Raw genomic sequence first — 14213 nt, 5'->3', positions numbered from 1 at the left:
TCTGGGGGTGCTTCCACCCCATATACAAAGAAGGGGTGTGTGTAGCCGTTGCATAGAACCTACTTGCATCCTCTAGATGACTTACAATGCCTAGGCCATGTGCACGTTACATGTGCATGTTCCATGCATTGCACGCCCCAGCTCCCTCTCCTCTCCGGCTCTGAGGCACTGCTTCGACGACCCCCACCCTGGGCTAGTTGAACAGCAGGTGTGCAGGGCCATCTGTGTTCCTTCTGAAGTCTGCAGTTATGCGATAATTTGGTCAGTTACAAAATGCAGTGCAGCTGCGCTCCGGGTATCGACAATGGGACACTCCTGTCTCCTGAAAACACTCAGAAGATAGGAGTGTAAGAGTCTGTATTAAATGACCTACCTGTCTGCCGGTCACAGACAAAGGACTTCAATGAAAGGAAGATTCTTGGAAAAAATGACCTCCGACTAAACACTTTAAAAGTCAGTCACTAACAAGCATATCTTTCAACATGAAGTAAACACCCAGCTCACCAATTTAAATACTTAACTGTCTTAATGTTTGCTCAAAGGTTTAAAATGCTGACGTTGTGAGTTTCTATCCTGTGGTGACTAAGGATCTGAAAATTTAATTTAAAAGTCTAAGACTAGAAGACAGCCAAGGGAAAAAACCCCCCTCTCAAGTCAAATCCAATTCACAGTGACTCTACAGGGCAGGGCAGCATCGGCCCTGCGGTTTCTGAGGCTGCACCTAACTGTCGACGGAGCAGAAAGCCTGGTGATTCTGAACTGCTGACAGCCCAGCATGCAGCTCGCTGTGTCACCAGGCTCCTCTGGGGGAGAGAGGGGTGGATGATGGGGCAGAGACATCGTGATCTGCAGGATCTGCACACACCCTGTTACCACAGTTCAAGTCACAGGCAAGCCCAGGAGCGAGAAAGCCAAGCACCTGCAGATCCCAGCCACGACAACCGAAACGGAACCATTCGGGAAAAGCAGCAGCACTCTACCTTTCAAGGTCGACACGTAGAGCTGGTACTTCTCCCCGCCACGTTTTATTCGCTGACAAAGTTCAGGCAGGAGCTTTTTCCACCACAGAGTCTGTCTCAGGGAAAAATGAACACATCAGAGTTTGGTTAAAAGCAAATGCTCATGTGAGGGAGGAGGGGGGATGAGCTGCTACCAAGGGCTCCAGTAGAAAGAGCTTTGAAAATGATAATGGCAACCTATGCATAAATGTGCTTGACACCACGGATGGATGCATGGATTGTGGTAAGAGCTGTACGAGACCCCAATAAAATGATTTAAAAAACAAACAAATGCGCAGAAAATAAAAATCTAGGTTTCCAAGCGGAGCAAGGAGGTCACTGGACAAGAATATCTCATTTAGTGGAGGGGCCAAAAATCTACGTGGGCCGCGGGTCTCCACACAAAAGACCGGGGGTGTGGTGTGAAAGGCCCAAACCAGGCATGCCGTAAACATGCCCGTGGATGTTTCTGGAGGACGCAGAGATGATGTCTCGTCCTCATTCCTGAGGCAGCAAGGAGAAAAGGGGGGGAACGTAGTGACAGCTAAAACTCTTTTCATTCCAAACGTAATGGACACAGCGCCGAGGGCTCTTTCCGCATGTCAATACGGCGTCCCAAACATCCAAGTAAAGAATCTACCTTCTCGCCAACAAGAGGCTGTCCCCTCCCCATCCACTAAACCAGCTGCCACAGAGGCCACTCCATTCAAGGCGGCCTGCGCGATGGACGTGCCTAGGACGCTCCTCTGATGGATTCAAAACCACCGCCCGGGAGAGTTGCGGGGCTGGAGGGGCCCTTAGCGCGATTCAGACTCAAATCGACCTGTGCGTCCAAAAGACAAGTGGGGTTCTGAGGGCTGTGGCTTCAGAAGCCACTCTCCAGGCTGTGCTCCCTAAGCCCCTCGGGGTGGGGTCAAACTCCCAACCTCCGGCTAGGAGCTGAGCACGCAATTGTTGCACCGTCTTCATAAAAGATACCCTTAAACCAGTGGTTCTCAACCTTCCTAAGGCCATGACCCTTTCATGCAGTTCACCATGAGGTGGTGACCCCCCAATCATAGCATTATTTTCGTTGCTACTTCTTAAGTATCTTTTTGCTACTGTGATGAATCAGGCGACCCCTGTGAAAGGGCCGCTCAACCCCCCAAAGATGTCGCGACCCACAGGTTGAGATCCGCTGCTTTACACCCTACTGTTGTCCAGTCTATTCTGAACCCTCACGACCTGACACCAGGTTTCCGGCCCTGCACGGGGGCCGTGGGGGCAGAAATCGCCCACACCAGTGAACAGCACACAGGCGTCACATGAGGTGTGAGCTCATGGAAAGGGGGACCCATATGGCCCTCAAACGTTGACCTAAGTATCCATGGCAGGGAAACAAAAGCAGTGGTTCCCCATCCCTGCTACTTAAGGTTTCTGGGAGCAGAAACATGCAGGTGATTTGACCCATGCCACCACCTTGTGAGGCTGTGCCGACTAGTTTTCCTTTTGCAGATGAGGCAACGTGGCGATCAAATCTGATTCCCAGGGATGAAATCTTAGAAACACACCCACAAAGTGGAAAGCGTACCCGGTTCTCTTCTTTCAGTTCGCTGTTGGCGTAAGGGATGACCGCCTGTGGGCATCGCTCCAGGAGCACGTCCAGGCACTGCTCATGCTCCCTCAGGCGCGTGTGGCACAGGACGTGGACGCTGAGGCCAGCCGCAGTGTCCTCTGGGAGCAGCTCCAAGAAGGGGACCAGGGAGGCTATGTCAAACGAAGGGCCACAGATGAGAGACTGCAGGCAGAGAAGCGAAATGTCATGGAATGAGGGAACCCGCCAAAACCAGAAGCACAACACACAGAGATGCTCCTTGGAAAGGAAGTGGCCCACAGCCGGACAGCACCTGCACTGGGCTCCTGTTCAATGGATCTAAGCAGACGACAGTACTCAATGAGCTTGATGGTCCGTCTGGTTTAAAGAATGACGACGTATTTCACAGAAAGTAGCTCTTTCTCGATAGCACCTGCTTTTATTTACCTTGGATTGACTGGGAATTGAAACGCATGTGACTGCTCCATGACTTCACGCAAATTGCAAACTGGTTCAAACACAAGTGCTCGGCGATGTTTCTAACAGTGATGAACTGAACGATTATTTCCCATTAAAACTATATTCCAATGGCCAGTTAATGAGAAAAGGTTCATGATAATATACATCATAAATAAAACCAACTCTGCTGAATTGCATTCAGAGCATTATCCTGGTTTTATAAAATGCACACATGTACATGCACACGGGAAAACAGCTTGGGTAGACCATCAAAACAGATGAGCTGCCTGGATGGGAGGGTAAACTTTTTGCTTTCATCTGAATATTTAAGTGTATTTCCTTTCTGTAATGAGCAGTACCTAGCAAGGATGAGTCAAAAGCAGTGCTACAGGATTATAGGAAACGATTAAGCAAAACTATCAAACACGAGAGGCTCCGCTTCTCGACATACTCTCTCCACCAAGGCCTGCACGCTTTCTGAGGGCAGTGTTGCCGTCTCTCTAAGCCTTGCCCAGAGAACTGTGTTCCTCTCCCTGGTACCACGTCGTAATAGCGGCTTTCGAAGGACTCGAGTTGCATTGAACTGTGCTTTGGGTCTGGGAAACGGAAGGTCTGGAGGAATGAGATCGGGGAGCAGGGGTGACTGGGTGGGTTATTAGAGCATCAATGAAATTCTCCTAGAGTCGAGTAGGTGTGTCCTAATGATCCGGGGTGGGGAAAAATCCTCAATCCAACCTTCCTGGCCTTTTTCTCACCAAGACCATTTTGCATTTTCTTAAAACTTCTTTTTAATGAGCTCCTGCAGTCATCTGGCGTCCTTTGAGGAAATCTATGGAGATTACTCATTACCTTCCCTTTGGTTCTGACTCAGTCACGCTGCAGCACAGGGTGGACCTGCCCCTGTGGGTTTCTGAGACAGTTCATCTTCACGGGAGTAGAAAGCTTAATCTCCCTCCTGCAGCCCAACTTAGAATCCACTCACCCAGCACCAGGGCACTCCCTTCGGGATTCCAAAACACAGTCCCATAACCTGCCAAGCTGACCTGTCTGCCTTGAATTTCACCGGCCCAGACGATGTCCTGGAAAGTCACTGCTGACTGGCCTTTTAAATCTCAGACACCAACCAGACTCAGGAGAAAGACAGGGCTGTGTCTATCCTGTCAAGAGTGCCAGGCTCGGACACCCACAGGGGCGGGCAGGTCTTCCCTGTGCTGCAGGGTCGCTATGAGTGGCAAGGAGTGAGGAAGACTCAGACAAAGGTACCACTTGAGGGGAGTTTTCTGCAGCCACCACTGATTACAGCGACACCTAAAGGTGTCTTGTTTGGAATAAACCTGTGCAGGTATGAACTGGAACGCTAAGAGCCACACTTTCTGATTTCCTTGTAGATAACCGGCGGGGTAGGGGTGGAGGGACTGACATTAAAAACAGAATGCAGCCGTAGTTCAGACCTGAGTCATCTGTGGGTCCTTTGGCATGCGCTTAATGACACGGAGCGGGTATTCTTCCAGCGTGCAGAATGTGACCGATGTTCCTTTTTGAGCACTGTCAAACAGAACGCTGCTTTTGAGTCCGTCTGCAGAGCGGCTTGCGCCTCCCCTGCCCCCGGGTCAAGATGAGACGGTCGCGCCCTAATGTTTCCCTCTCTATCCTTTCACTGCAGCGTCTCCGCACACACACAGGAGGTATGGCATGAACTACCCGCTCGTGGGCAGCCTGATGGTCCTCGCTCACATATCCACCAAGGGATGGCTAGGAGAATAAGGTGGGTGCTTCTTTATGTGTGTTTAGGAAGCGCCGTCATGCGCATCATTTCCGGACTGAGAAACGGCAGCGGTGAAACACGCGGTCACCCTCGGCCCAGGCTCTCCCAACACGAGAGGAGACACACAGTATGTCTCTCTTCCATTTGGGCGTAGATGGAACCACAGGAAGAGGAGGAAAGGAGCAAGGCGGGGATGACCCCATCGTCGCGAAACTGAGATAGTCAGAACTTCGTACAAAATGGATTCTATCCAGGATGTCTGAGGTAGCGTTCTTATCAGCAAGAAATCCAACATATGGACAATAGTCTGGAGACACTGGACGTCACATCAGTTACTTGATGAGAAATGGTCTGAAGCTAGAAAAAGTCTTTAAAATGATGTTGACACTTGCTTCTTAGCTGAGTGATTGAGTCCTTCCTCTGCCCCCAAGCCCCACCCCATCTAGAAAGGGACCCACACAGCCTCAGCACCTGCACTCGGCTCCTCCCTCCCTCAGAACCCTGCAGGTCTGCAGGCATGATGCGCGAGTGCACAGCCTCCTCTCAGCGAGAAGCTGCCACAGCCGAGGCTCCAAGGCTAGGTCACTGGAAGACACGGGGGCAGAGGGACAAAGGCAGTGTTGGCAAGGGTAGAACATCTGCTCGTTGCCATGGGGTGGCCTGGTGTGGGTTAAGTGTTGCACTGCAAAGTGCAACTGTCAGCGGTTCAAGCCCACCAGCCGCTGCCCATGGGAAGATGAGGCCGCAGGAGCCCTCGAAAGGGTCCCGGTGAGTCCCACCGTGGCGGTGGGCATCTCCTGCCAAAGGCGTCCTGGGGCTGCTATAGCTCAAGCGCTCAGCTGCCTGTGGAAAGTTGGGTGGTTGGAGCCCTTCAGCCGCCCCATTGGGGAAGCTGTGGCCACGGGCTGGCATCAGTCTACGCTCTCTGGGGAAGTTCTCAGTTCTGGGGAGCTGCTGCTGTGAGCTCAAATCAACTCAAGGGCAGTGGTTTTCATGTCTGTGTTTTGGAGTTTTTTTGTCCTTTGGGTCTTACATCATTCCCAATAGAGACTGTTTCACATGTTGGTGATTGATGCTGACGCTGGCTACTTTCAAGTGGGTGCCAGCTCACAGCACCCTGCGCCACGGAGCAGACCCACCCACGCCAGGCCGTCTAGGCTGGCGCCTTCCAGGAAGCAAAGGCCCAGTGGTCGTTTTCCCATCAAGTGACAGGGTGGGTTCGAACAACCGACCTTGCCATTAGCGGCAGCGGCTGAGAGCTTAACCGTGGTGCACCAGGGCTCCATAGATCACTTCTAGGTTGCTTTTGGTTTTTTTCCCCAAGAGCTTTATGGGCACATAATTTCCATGTCATTGAATCGAGGAGTTCAAGTGTTCAAACATATCTGGGGGAATTGTACAATCATTACCACACCCGTCCTAGGGTGTTCCTTCCCCTCATTGGTTGATTCGCCCCCAAAGTGAACTGCTCAATCCCCATCAGCTCCAGGGCTCCCTCCTGGATTGCTTTAAGTTAAATGTTGCACAGAAAATACTATTGCAGTGACTAAGGGCAAGACAGAGACTTATAATCAAATCTGTGATGAGAGGGGAGAGGGGGAGTGTCATGAGATTTCGATAAAACATTCCAGTTGATTTTCTGAACTTCCCAATCCTGCAGAATCGAGATGATATTTTATTTCTCAATAGTGATTTTCTTCTTCTTGACTAAGACTAATATCCACCCACAGATAATCTAAAGAGAGCTACAATCAGCAAAAGGAAACAAAAGTTTAGGCAGAAAAATTCTATCCTTTAATAACAAAAACCTCAGAAGAAAATGCATCTGTCTTTAAAAAAAACTGAAAATCAATGTTAGGAGATCACTAAACTATCACTGTCGCACGGTGCGTGTAAGTCAGCCTTACAATTTGATCAGGGGAGATATGATGGCATTTACTGCATGATAATGATGTAATTAGCTCTCTGATGGCAACCCCCCCCCAGCGCTGTACACCACAGCCGTCACAACCACGGACAAGTGATGTTCACGTGTGAATGGATGAAAGGATGCTGAGCCCTTAGCGAAAGCCTCTGCATTTCAAGGGTGCCAGACACAGGACGGAGCAAGGATCTTCTCTGGATGCTGTGTTTTAAAGTGTCATCAGACCCAGAGGGAAGCATGTCTGAAATCTAAGACCAGAAAGCCGGCAGGAAGGAGGAGGAGAAACGTCAACAGGGAACCCAAGGAGGGCGTTGGAAAGGGCTCTTACCCTGAGGGAACCGCCACCAATGTTAGGAGACACTGACTGTGACTAAATCGTTGAACAGAAGTGGGGGGGGGGAGGGGGCTTTGTAATTAACTACAGCCCAGCCGGCTCTCAGGCCTCTCTGGAGAGTGTGGTCTCTAGAAGCAGTCACTTCAGGGACACGAGCTCCCAGGGTACAAACAGAGGCTGCAGACTCAACACTGCAGGCCCCCTGGCTGCTGTCAAGGCCTGATGGGGCGGAATGTAAGAACAGCAGCCGCCTAGACACTGCCTTTGGGTCAAGACGCAGAGGCAGGCTGAGGGCTGTGCAGGGCGGGTGGACACGCTGCCAACCCGAAGGTCACAGAGCAGGGACGGTCCAGGCTTAACTGAGTCCACCGAGTTTTTCAAGAGAGACTTGAAACAGATTCCTAAATAGGAAATTTCAAATTTTCCTATGCTGGCAGAGCAAACAAAGATATGAGGATTATATTCAGTCCCCGGGCCCCTGAGCTCCACAAACTGTCGATGGCTATGTGAAGTACAACCGCTTGCTCCACCAAAGTCAGAAGTGGATTTGACTTCTCGTTCCCAGGGAAAACACCGCTGAAGAGTCAGCATTCTGGCAGGGTGGCTATCTCATTTCATCAAGGTTCTTTGAGGAGCTGGGTAGATACACTGGCTAACTTAACTCGTCTGCTGTCCGGCCCCGATGAGGTGCACAGGCCTCAAATGTGTAGGTCAAGGAATGAGGTCAAGACAAGCACAGTAAGCCACAGTATCATTTCATCAGTGCTTACACAGACAACCTAAGATGAGGCAAGAGTCCTATGACCTGGTCAGGCTCCCCACCTCGTAGCTCCACACCAGCCTCCCTCCACAGACAAAGATCCCCAGTATGTCTAACTATACATCCTGCCCAAAATTATACACCGTGGGCCAAGTGAACACCTTAAACTCTTACACTTTACTATAACGTGTATACTGACAAGAAAAAGAGGCATTTTAACTTACCTGTAATTTTGAAAGGTCTTCTGTGTAATTTTTATCAGCCGAGGAATCATATGATATTAAGACATTAACCCACGGATAAATTAAGCCATAATGACCACAGGCATTTATCTAAAACATAAAAAAAGATCATAAATAGGATATCTATCTGTATGTGTGTGCATGCGTGCACTTTTTCCCATCATCCAGTCCATATCATGTAAGACATCATCACACGCCAGGTTACATAGTTACTTTCCCTGTGGAGTGGGGAGGTATGTTTTAGAATGTACTCCCTAGCAAAAAGAACAACGTTTTAAGTTCGTTTTACTGCCCCCCCCTACCCCCCAAAGAGTTGACAGTCATAATAAAGTTTATGGACGGTGCTTTCCCGGGGAGGCAAATTCTCTTCCGTAAAGTATCAAGGCATCAAATCCCACCAAGCTCCCCGGATTCAAGAAGGTGGTGTCTGTCCCAGGAGAGGCAAAGGGCTGGAGAGAGGAAGGGGTTCTGAAGGGCAGACCACGAGTCTGTGGCACAGCTGTGGTCCATGCAGACCTAGGAGACTGCAACCCAGCAAGGGGCCTTGTGCAGCTGCTCCCCCAGAATGGACGTCTGTGGGCATCTCTTCTTTCCCTCTTTGCCAAGCTCAGCTGCTGGCTGCATGCAGGTGGGGGGCTGAGCTGGGGAAAGCCCCTCCCACATGCTTGGGCGACTACTGAGTTATAACCAATCAACAGCTGAGGAGCTGTTCGGGGGGGGGGGGGGTTATGTCATTCTTTAAAATGGGGGCAACTTTAATCCCAGGCAAGCTTTAGGTTTACATTTAACTCCTGCTTAACTGAGCTATGAGGGAGTACCCCATAAACCAGAATGCCCCTCCTCCAAAGCTATGCATTTAATATTTTTTATAAAACAACCATATCACCTTCAAAGTACTCTCCATGACACTTAATACAGTTGTCAAATCTGCGATTCCCTTCTTGGAAACACATTTCAGACTCATCGGTTTGAATGGCTGACCGCACCGCCCACGGTTCTTTTCTTCCTCTTGTACACTGTCAAATCGCTGTCCTTCTGTGCCCCTCCTCATTCGAGGGAACAGTCGGAACAGAGCGAGGCCAGGTGAGTAAGGTGCATGGGGCAATAGACACCTGCTGTTTTGCCAAAAACTGGCGCACTGAGATGGCCGCATGAGCAGGTGCATTGTCGTGGTGGCAAAACCAGTCCCCCATCTGCCACGAACCAGGCCGTTTTTGTCACACACTGTAAAAAATGCTATTTTTCAGAACCTATGAAAATGATATATAATTATGTGCCAATAAAAAATAGCTTGATTAACAGTCGGACCTGGTGGGACGAACTCCAAATGCACTATTCCCCTCACATCAGTGGAGGTTTTTTCTGGTTTTGGGGGGGTACCCCTCATATCTGGTCCTATCTACGAGGTTTGAGTCTAAGCTATTTAAAATGAGACGGTGTGTCAGTCTCTGCATAGAGTGCCCCAGTGTCACGGCATGTCTTCTCACATTCTCTTACCAGCTCTTCCGACGTTCTCAATGGTGTGGAGTCGGGCGGCTGCCTCTGAGATAACCTCCAGATGTAATGTGATGTGAGCTTGAAAACCAGTTCCCGAAGGACCACATCCGGCAGACAGGCCACAAGCTGAGCTTCCCAGAAGTCTACCAAGAGCTGGGGAACCGTGTCCGCATCCTTACCACAAAGCGCCTGGTGAAACAGTGAAGGAAGCCCGGATGTCCCCCAGGAAAGAGTGCTCACCAGGTTCCAGCCGGACACCACAGTGGGGCACACATTTACTCATCTGCCGTTAGTACTAGAGGCACGCTGAAAGCAGGCTTACTCGTTTTAGCAGGAAACAAACTATAAGCTATAGGCATACAATCTCCCCAGGTGCAATATTCTAACTTATGCTTTTATCTGGCAAACTCATTATGTGCAAGTCGGCTTATTAAGAAGACACAGCAATACATGTTAAAAACTTAAGTCTCTTACTGATCCTCACACTGCCGCACCAAATATCTTTTTAGGCCACTCAGAAAGATGACATGTCTCTAGAGACCCACCTTAAAAAAGGAATCTGCTTCTTCCATTCCAATTTTGTTGTTCTTCTGTAGACCCAGGATCGAGGCCACGATCAACCCAGGCCGCGTCTCCTTGAGGTGAGTGGCCAGCTCTGTGGGAAAAGTCTGTCCCTTCCGCTGCCGAATCAGAAGTCGAGGTTCCAGAATGAAGCCACAGACCAGCTTCATCTGCAGATGAAAGAGACATTCTGGAGTAAGAGGTGCACTCTCCCAGGTCCGGGATGTCCATTTTAGAAACACACACATGGTGCCATCAAGAATCACATCGACGAATTTACCTTTGTCAGTATATTTCCTGGAGAACGTCATGCTTGGACTGACTGACAGAAGTCACGGGCATGGACATTTCTGAGAAAGGACGCAGGGCTGGCCAGAGCCCCCTTCTGTTGTACACAGGGTCCCTATGGGTGGGACGCCCCCGGATGGTCCCCATCAATAAGCTGTCCTAATGCACGGAGACCTTGACATTCAGACTCGCCTGATTTTAAAATACCTAAGTTTGGTGTTTTTGTTTTGTTTTTTCAGTTTGCTTGTTTCAACCTTCTAGAAGGAAGATGGATGTTTATATGAATTCTCATTAAAACAGAGAATGGCTCTCCATGCTGACGTGTTCTCGTCACAGTGATGATGGGTGCCTGACACTCTTGTTTTTTAATGGCATCGGACTGAAGTTGGGCAAAACAAACAAACAAAACCCATCAGTAGTGGGGCCAGACTGCCCAGTTCCAATCAGCTCTACTGCTCATCAGCCGTGCGACCCTGGAAAGGTACTGCGTCTTTATCTGAATTGCCTCCTGGGAATCAGAGAGAGAGAGGTGCCACCACATGCAACTGTTAACCAGAATCAGCTAACATATGCATGGTACTTAGAACAGGCCTGGCACCATGGTGAAGCTTCACGTTCTACTTTCTTGCCCCTAAATGAGTCCCATCATGCCCCTCAATGGCATATTTGTCCCTCTGAGAGACACCATTGAAATGCCTCCAAGTCTTCTGTGATTTGCTCACAACTCCCGGACTCCCAAGGCTTACAGTGAGCCCCACCCCGCCCCCGCCCCGCCCCACTTGCTGGACTGACAGGCACCTCCCTGGGCCTTGACGTGTGCCTCCCTGTACCCCTCATGGCAGAGCCGGCTGTCGGCGAGGGCAGGCCTGTGCCTTCCTCAGCACCAAGCACAGTGCTCCGCACATACCCGACTCTCTCAGTGGAAAGAGCGCTGCCGGGTGGCAGTCTCAGTTCTCCACCACTCGCCAGGCTCGAAGCCCCAGGTACCCAGTTCGGATACTTCTCTGCTAAGTCTCTTGGCCATACGACTAAGAGAATTTGAGCCAGAAAAATACCACCCCCGCCAAAGCTCAGCACCTTTGAACAACAGCAAAGGAAAAAGGACAAAACACCTGGTTCCTGTGACCCCGATTCCCACCCATAGTGACGCGACCAGGGCAGTGTACCAACGGGGTCTGTCAGCAGTCTCATCGTTCTCATGCAGGAAGCCCGGTGGCTTCAAACCTCTGACCCTTTCATTTGCAGTCAAGCGTTTAACTATGGCACCCCTGCAGCTCCCCTAAGGCCTGTGGGTCCTAGCTGCGGCCGGTGTGCCTGCCGGGCAGGCCCCTACCTCGGAATGGCTTTCCATTTCCTGCCTGTGCGTGTCGAGGTCGCCCAGTGTCAGCGCCACTGCTGCCTTGGCCAGTGTCACTAAGACGGATGAAAACCCAGACGCGTCCAGCTTTCTTAGGTAGCTCAGGGCCGTCTGGGGGTTCGCCTTCTTCATGGAAGGGCTGCAGAGAATGTGGGGTAGTTGCTTTGGCTCGGTGGCATGAAACATCTGGATGACTTTTGCTGCCAATTCCTTGGGTGAGCGCGATCAAGAAATAAAGGGAAAATCAAGTCAGCCAGTAGAAAACAACAACGCCCACCATGACATATTTCATCTGTGCGCGCGTGCATTGATGTGATGCTACAGCAAAAATGGCCCAGCCGAGGTCAACCTACAGCCTTAGGTTTGGGTTTAAAAAGACAAGTGATGGTGGCCCAGGGGCCCTGAGAGGGCCTGCAGGGGTCCCTTGGCTGGATAACAATGACAAGAAAGCGGTGACAATACATGCTAGATGGTGGCCAGCATTCCTCGTTTTCATTTTCCCCCAAATAGCACACACTCCCTCCCTCGTTACCCAGGGGGTAGTTCTTTAGTCAACTATTTTTAGCACTCCTAGGGCTAAAATCATCCTTAATAAAGGCTGACACAGCTCAGAGTTTCCCATGTCAACCTTACACCAGGCTTGGGGACTGGAGCACGCAGGGCTGTGGGAAGGGCCTGCAGAGAGCAGGCAGCAGGCCCACACTCTGACGCTGCTCGAGAGACACGCGCCCGGCTGTCACATCAGAGGGGACACTCCACAGCGAGGCTCGGGGCTCCTCATCCGTCAAACGGGCAAGCGTGAGATCACCCTTTCAGCCTTTCGAAAGCTGCAGTCAGTCCATGGTCCTCCATCGCTTTCTTTGAAAAAGAAAAGCAAATTCCCAAAGAAGGAAACTGGGATTTAACTTTTAAAAAGTTAAATTACTGTGGCAGTTACTCAATCTCTGGTCAACTTGCGAAGGGGTGGCATCTAGCCTGTCAATCACGCCATAGACAATGAGGCCTCTGTGTGGGCGTGGCCTTCTCCTGAGGATTTGGGAATACCTGTCTTCCTCCCTGGAGGTAGGAGACACTCTGCTTTGTCTTCCTGCAAGACATTCCTGCTGACAAGATACATGGAGCTATGCTGACGGCAGCCAGAGCCTTGGATCTGGAGGAGCCACATGGAGACCCACACCAGCGCTGAGATGCTTCCACCACCACTGGGTCCATAAGACTTTCTACCCACTGGCCTGTGATCTTCCTTCACTTGGCATCAATGCATGGCTGCGTGAGCCTAAAGAGGAATTTATGGACTAGTATTGACATATGGGGTAATATAGATTTATGGATTTGATCTGGTCTGGACTGGGGAGTTTTCTTAATGTATAATTGCTCTTTGATATAAAGTTATCTCTTATCCATGAGTGTCTATGCATTTGTTTGTCTAATCAACCCAGACTAGCACAATTACTGAAGATGGGGGTGGGGGAAGCAAGCTCATTACATAAAATAAGTGAATAAAATCTAAAGTGGTAAACATGAGACATAACTAGATAGAAAACCATACTCACTTCACTTAATTCTTCATCCAGGTCTTCATAAAGAGCATGATTCATATAAAAGATCAACCCCCTCTCGTATTTCTGCACTCCATCCTCCCCTGTGCAGTCCGCTCGGGTCAAAACTTCAGCCATGGACAAACCGGACATCTTGTAGTACGGCAAGGCCAGGTGTGCTTGCTGGGTGTCCAGCCTGGGGGAAAGGAAGCAGGAAGACTTATTTTGACCGCTGTAAGCCTGCATAGCTATGGCAGCTGCAAAGACGACAGATGACACGTTTCCGGAGGACACCGATGGGAAAGTGACTTTCCGCCTGTTTCCAGCAGCGGGAACAGATGCCCAGGTTTCATGCCACAAAGTGATTCTAATGAATGCCATTCCTTAACAGTTCGATCAATGGACTGTCGCATTCATGGTACGGCTCTAAGAGAATGTCTGTGTGTGCAGACAGGGAAGGAAAAACCCCTCCTTCTCATTTTAAAAGAGGTTGCACACACAGCGACTTCTGTCCGTGGACAGAACAAAAGCCAGCGGCTGTTAGCTAAGTCCAGCAGCAGCAGCAGTAGCCCGCTGAGCTAGTTCTAGAAGCATCTCTAGACCAATTTAAAATATGCTTAAACAAACCAAAAAGAGATTGCCTAAATACACTCCCATAAATAAAAAGGGATCCTCATCCCACTATCCCTTCTGGCACCCCTAAGAACACTGACTATTTAGATTAAAATCACGATGATCCAATGGTTGCCTCTCCCCAGAGCTAACAGACCACCCACAACGCTGTCATCGCAGATGCTTTCCACCGGTCGCGTGCCTGCAAATCCCGCGGAGAAATCTCACATTCCAAATCCGGTGGTGGGAGGAAGCTTACGGACTCATTTCTTAAATGCCAACACTTTGAAAGCAGGAAGTAGGCC

General features: G+C 50.1%; 2 protein-coding genes across 5 annotated transcripts in view; one reads left to right on the top strand and one right to left on the bottom strand.

The window, feature by feature from the left end:
• CP (ceruloplasmin) overlaps window positions 1–13161 on the top strand; it is an 83563-nt gene extending 70402 nt beyond the window's left edge. The window contains exons 19-20 of one of the 2 annotated variants that reach the window (XM_075555905.1): window positions 4694–4795; window positions 9556–13161. In XM_075555905.1, the coding sequence (XP_075412020.1) occupies window positions 4694–4794 (101 nt within the window). In that variant the 3' untranslated portion in view covers window position 4795; window positions 9556–13161. Of the gene's footprint in view, window positions 1–2492; window positions 2742–4693; window positions 4796–9555 lie in introns of those variants that run through there. The other variant, XM_075555904.1, reaches the window with a different exon arrangement.
• HPS3 (HPS3 biogenesis of lysosomal organelles complex 2 subunit 1) overlaps window positions 1–14213 on the bottom strand; it is a 50102-nt gene that overhangs the window by 6880 nt on the left and 29009 nt on the right. For 2 of the 3 annotated variants that reach the window (XM_075555916.1, XM_075555918.1), the window contains exons 10-16: window positions 13312–13492; window positions 11735–11968; window positions 10098–10283; window positions 9553–9741; window positions 8038–8145; window positions 2569–2775; window positions 981–1071 (exon numbers count right to left, since the gene is read on the bottom strand). In XM_075555916.1, coding sequence (XP_075412031.1) covers window positions 981–1071; window positions 2569–2775; window positions 8038–8145; window positions 9553–9741; window positions 10098–10283; window positions 11735–11968; window positions 13312–13492 — 1196 coding nt within the window. Of the gene's footprint in view, window positions 1–980; window positions 1072–2568; window positions 2776–4481; window positions 4576–8037; window positions 8146–9552; window positions 9742–10097; window positions 10284–11734; window positions 11969–13311; window positions 13493–14213 lie in introns of those variants that run through there. The other variant, XM_075555919.1, reaches the window with a different exon arrangement.

Source organism: Tenrec ecaudatus, chromosome 8 (assembly GCF_050624435.1).
Source record: "Tenrec ecaudatus isolate mTenEca1 chromosome 8, mTenEca1.hap1, whole genome shotgun sequence".
NCBI classification, from domain to species: domain Eukaryota; kingdom Metazoa; phylum Chordata; class Mammalia; order Afrosoricida; family Tenrecidae; genus Tenrec; species Tenrec ecaudatus.
The sequence above is the reverse complement of the archived record's forward strand: the minus strand, read 5'-3'. Positions and strand labels throughout refer to the sequence as shown.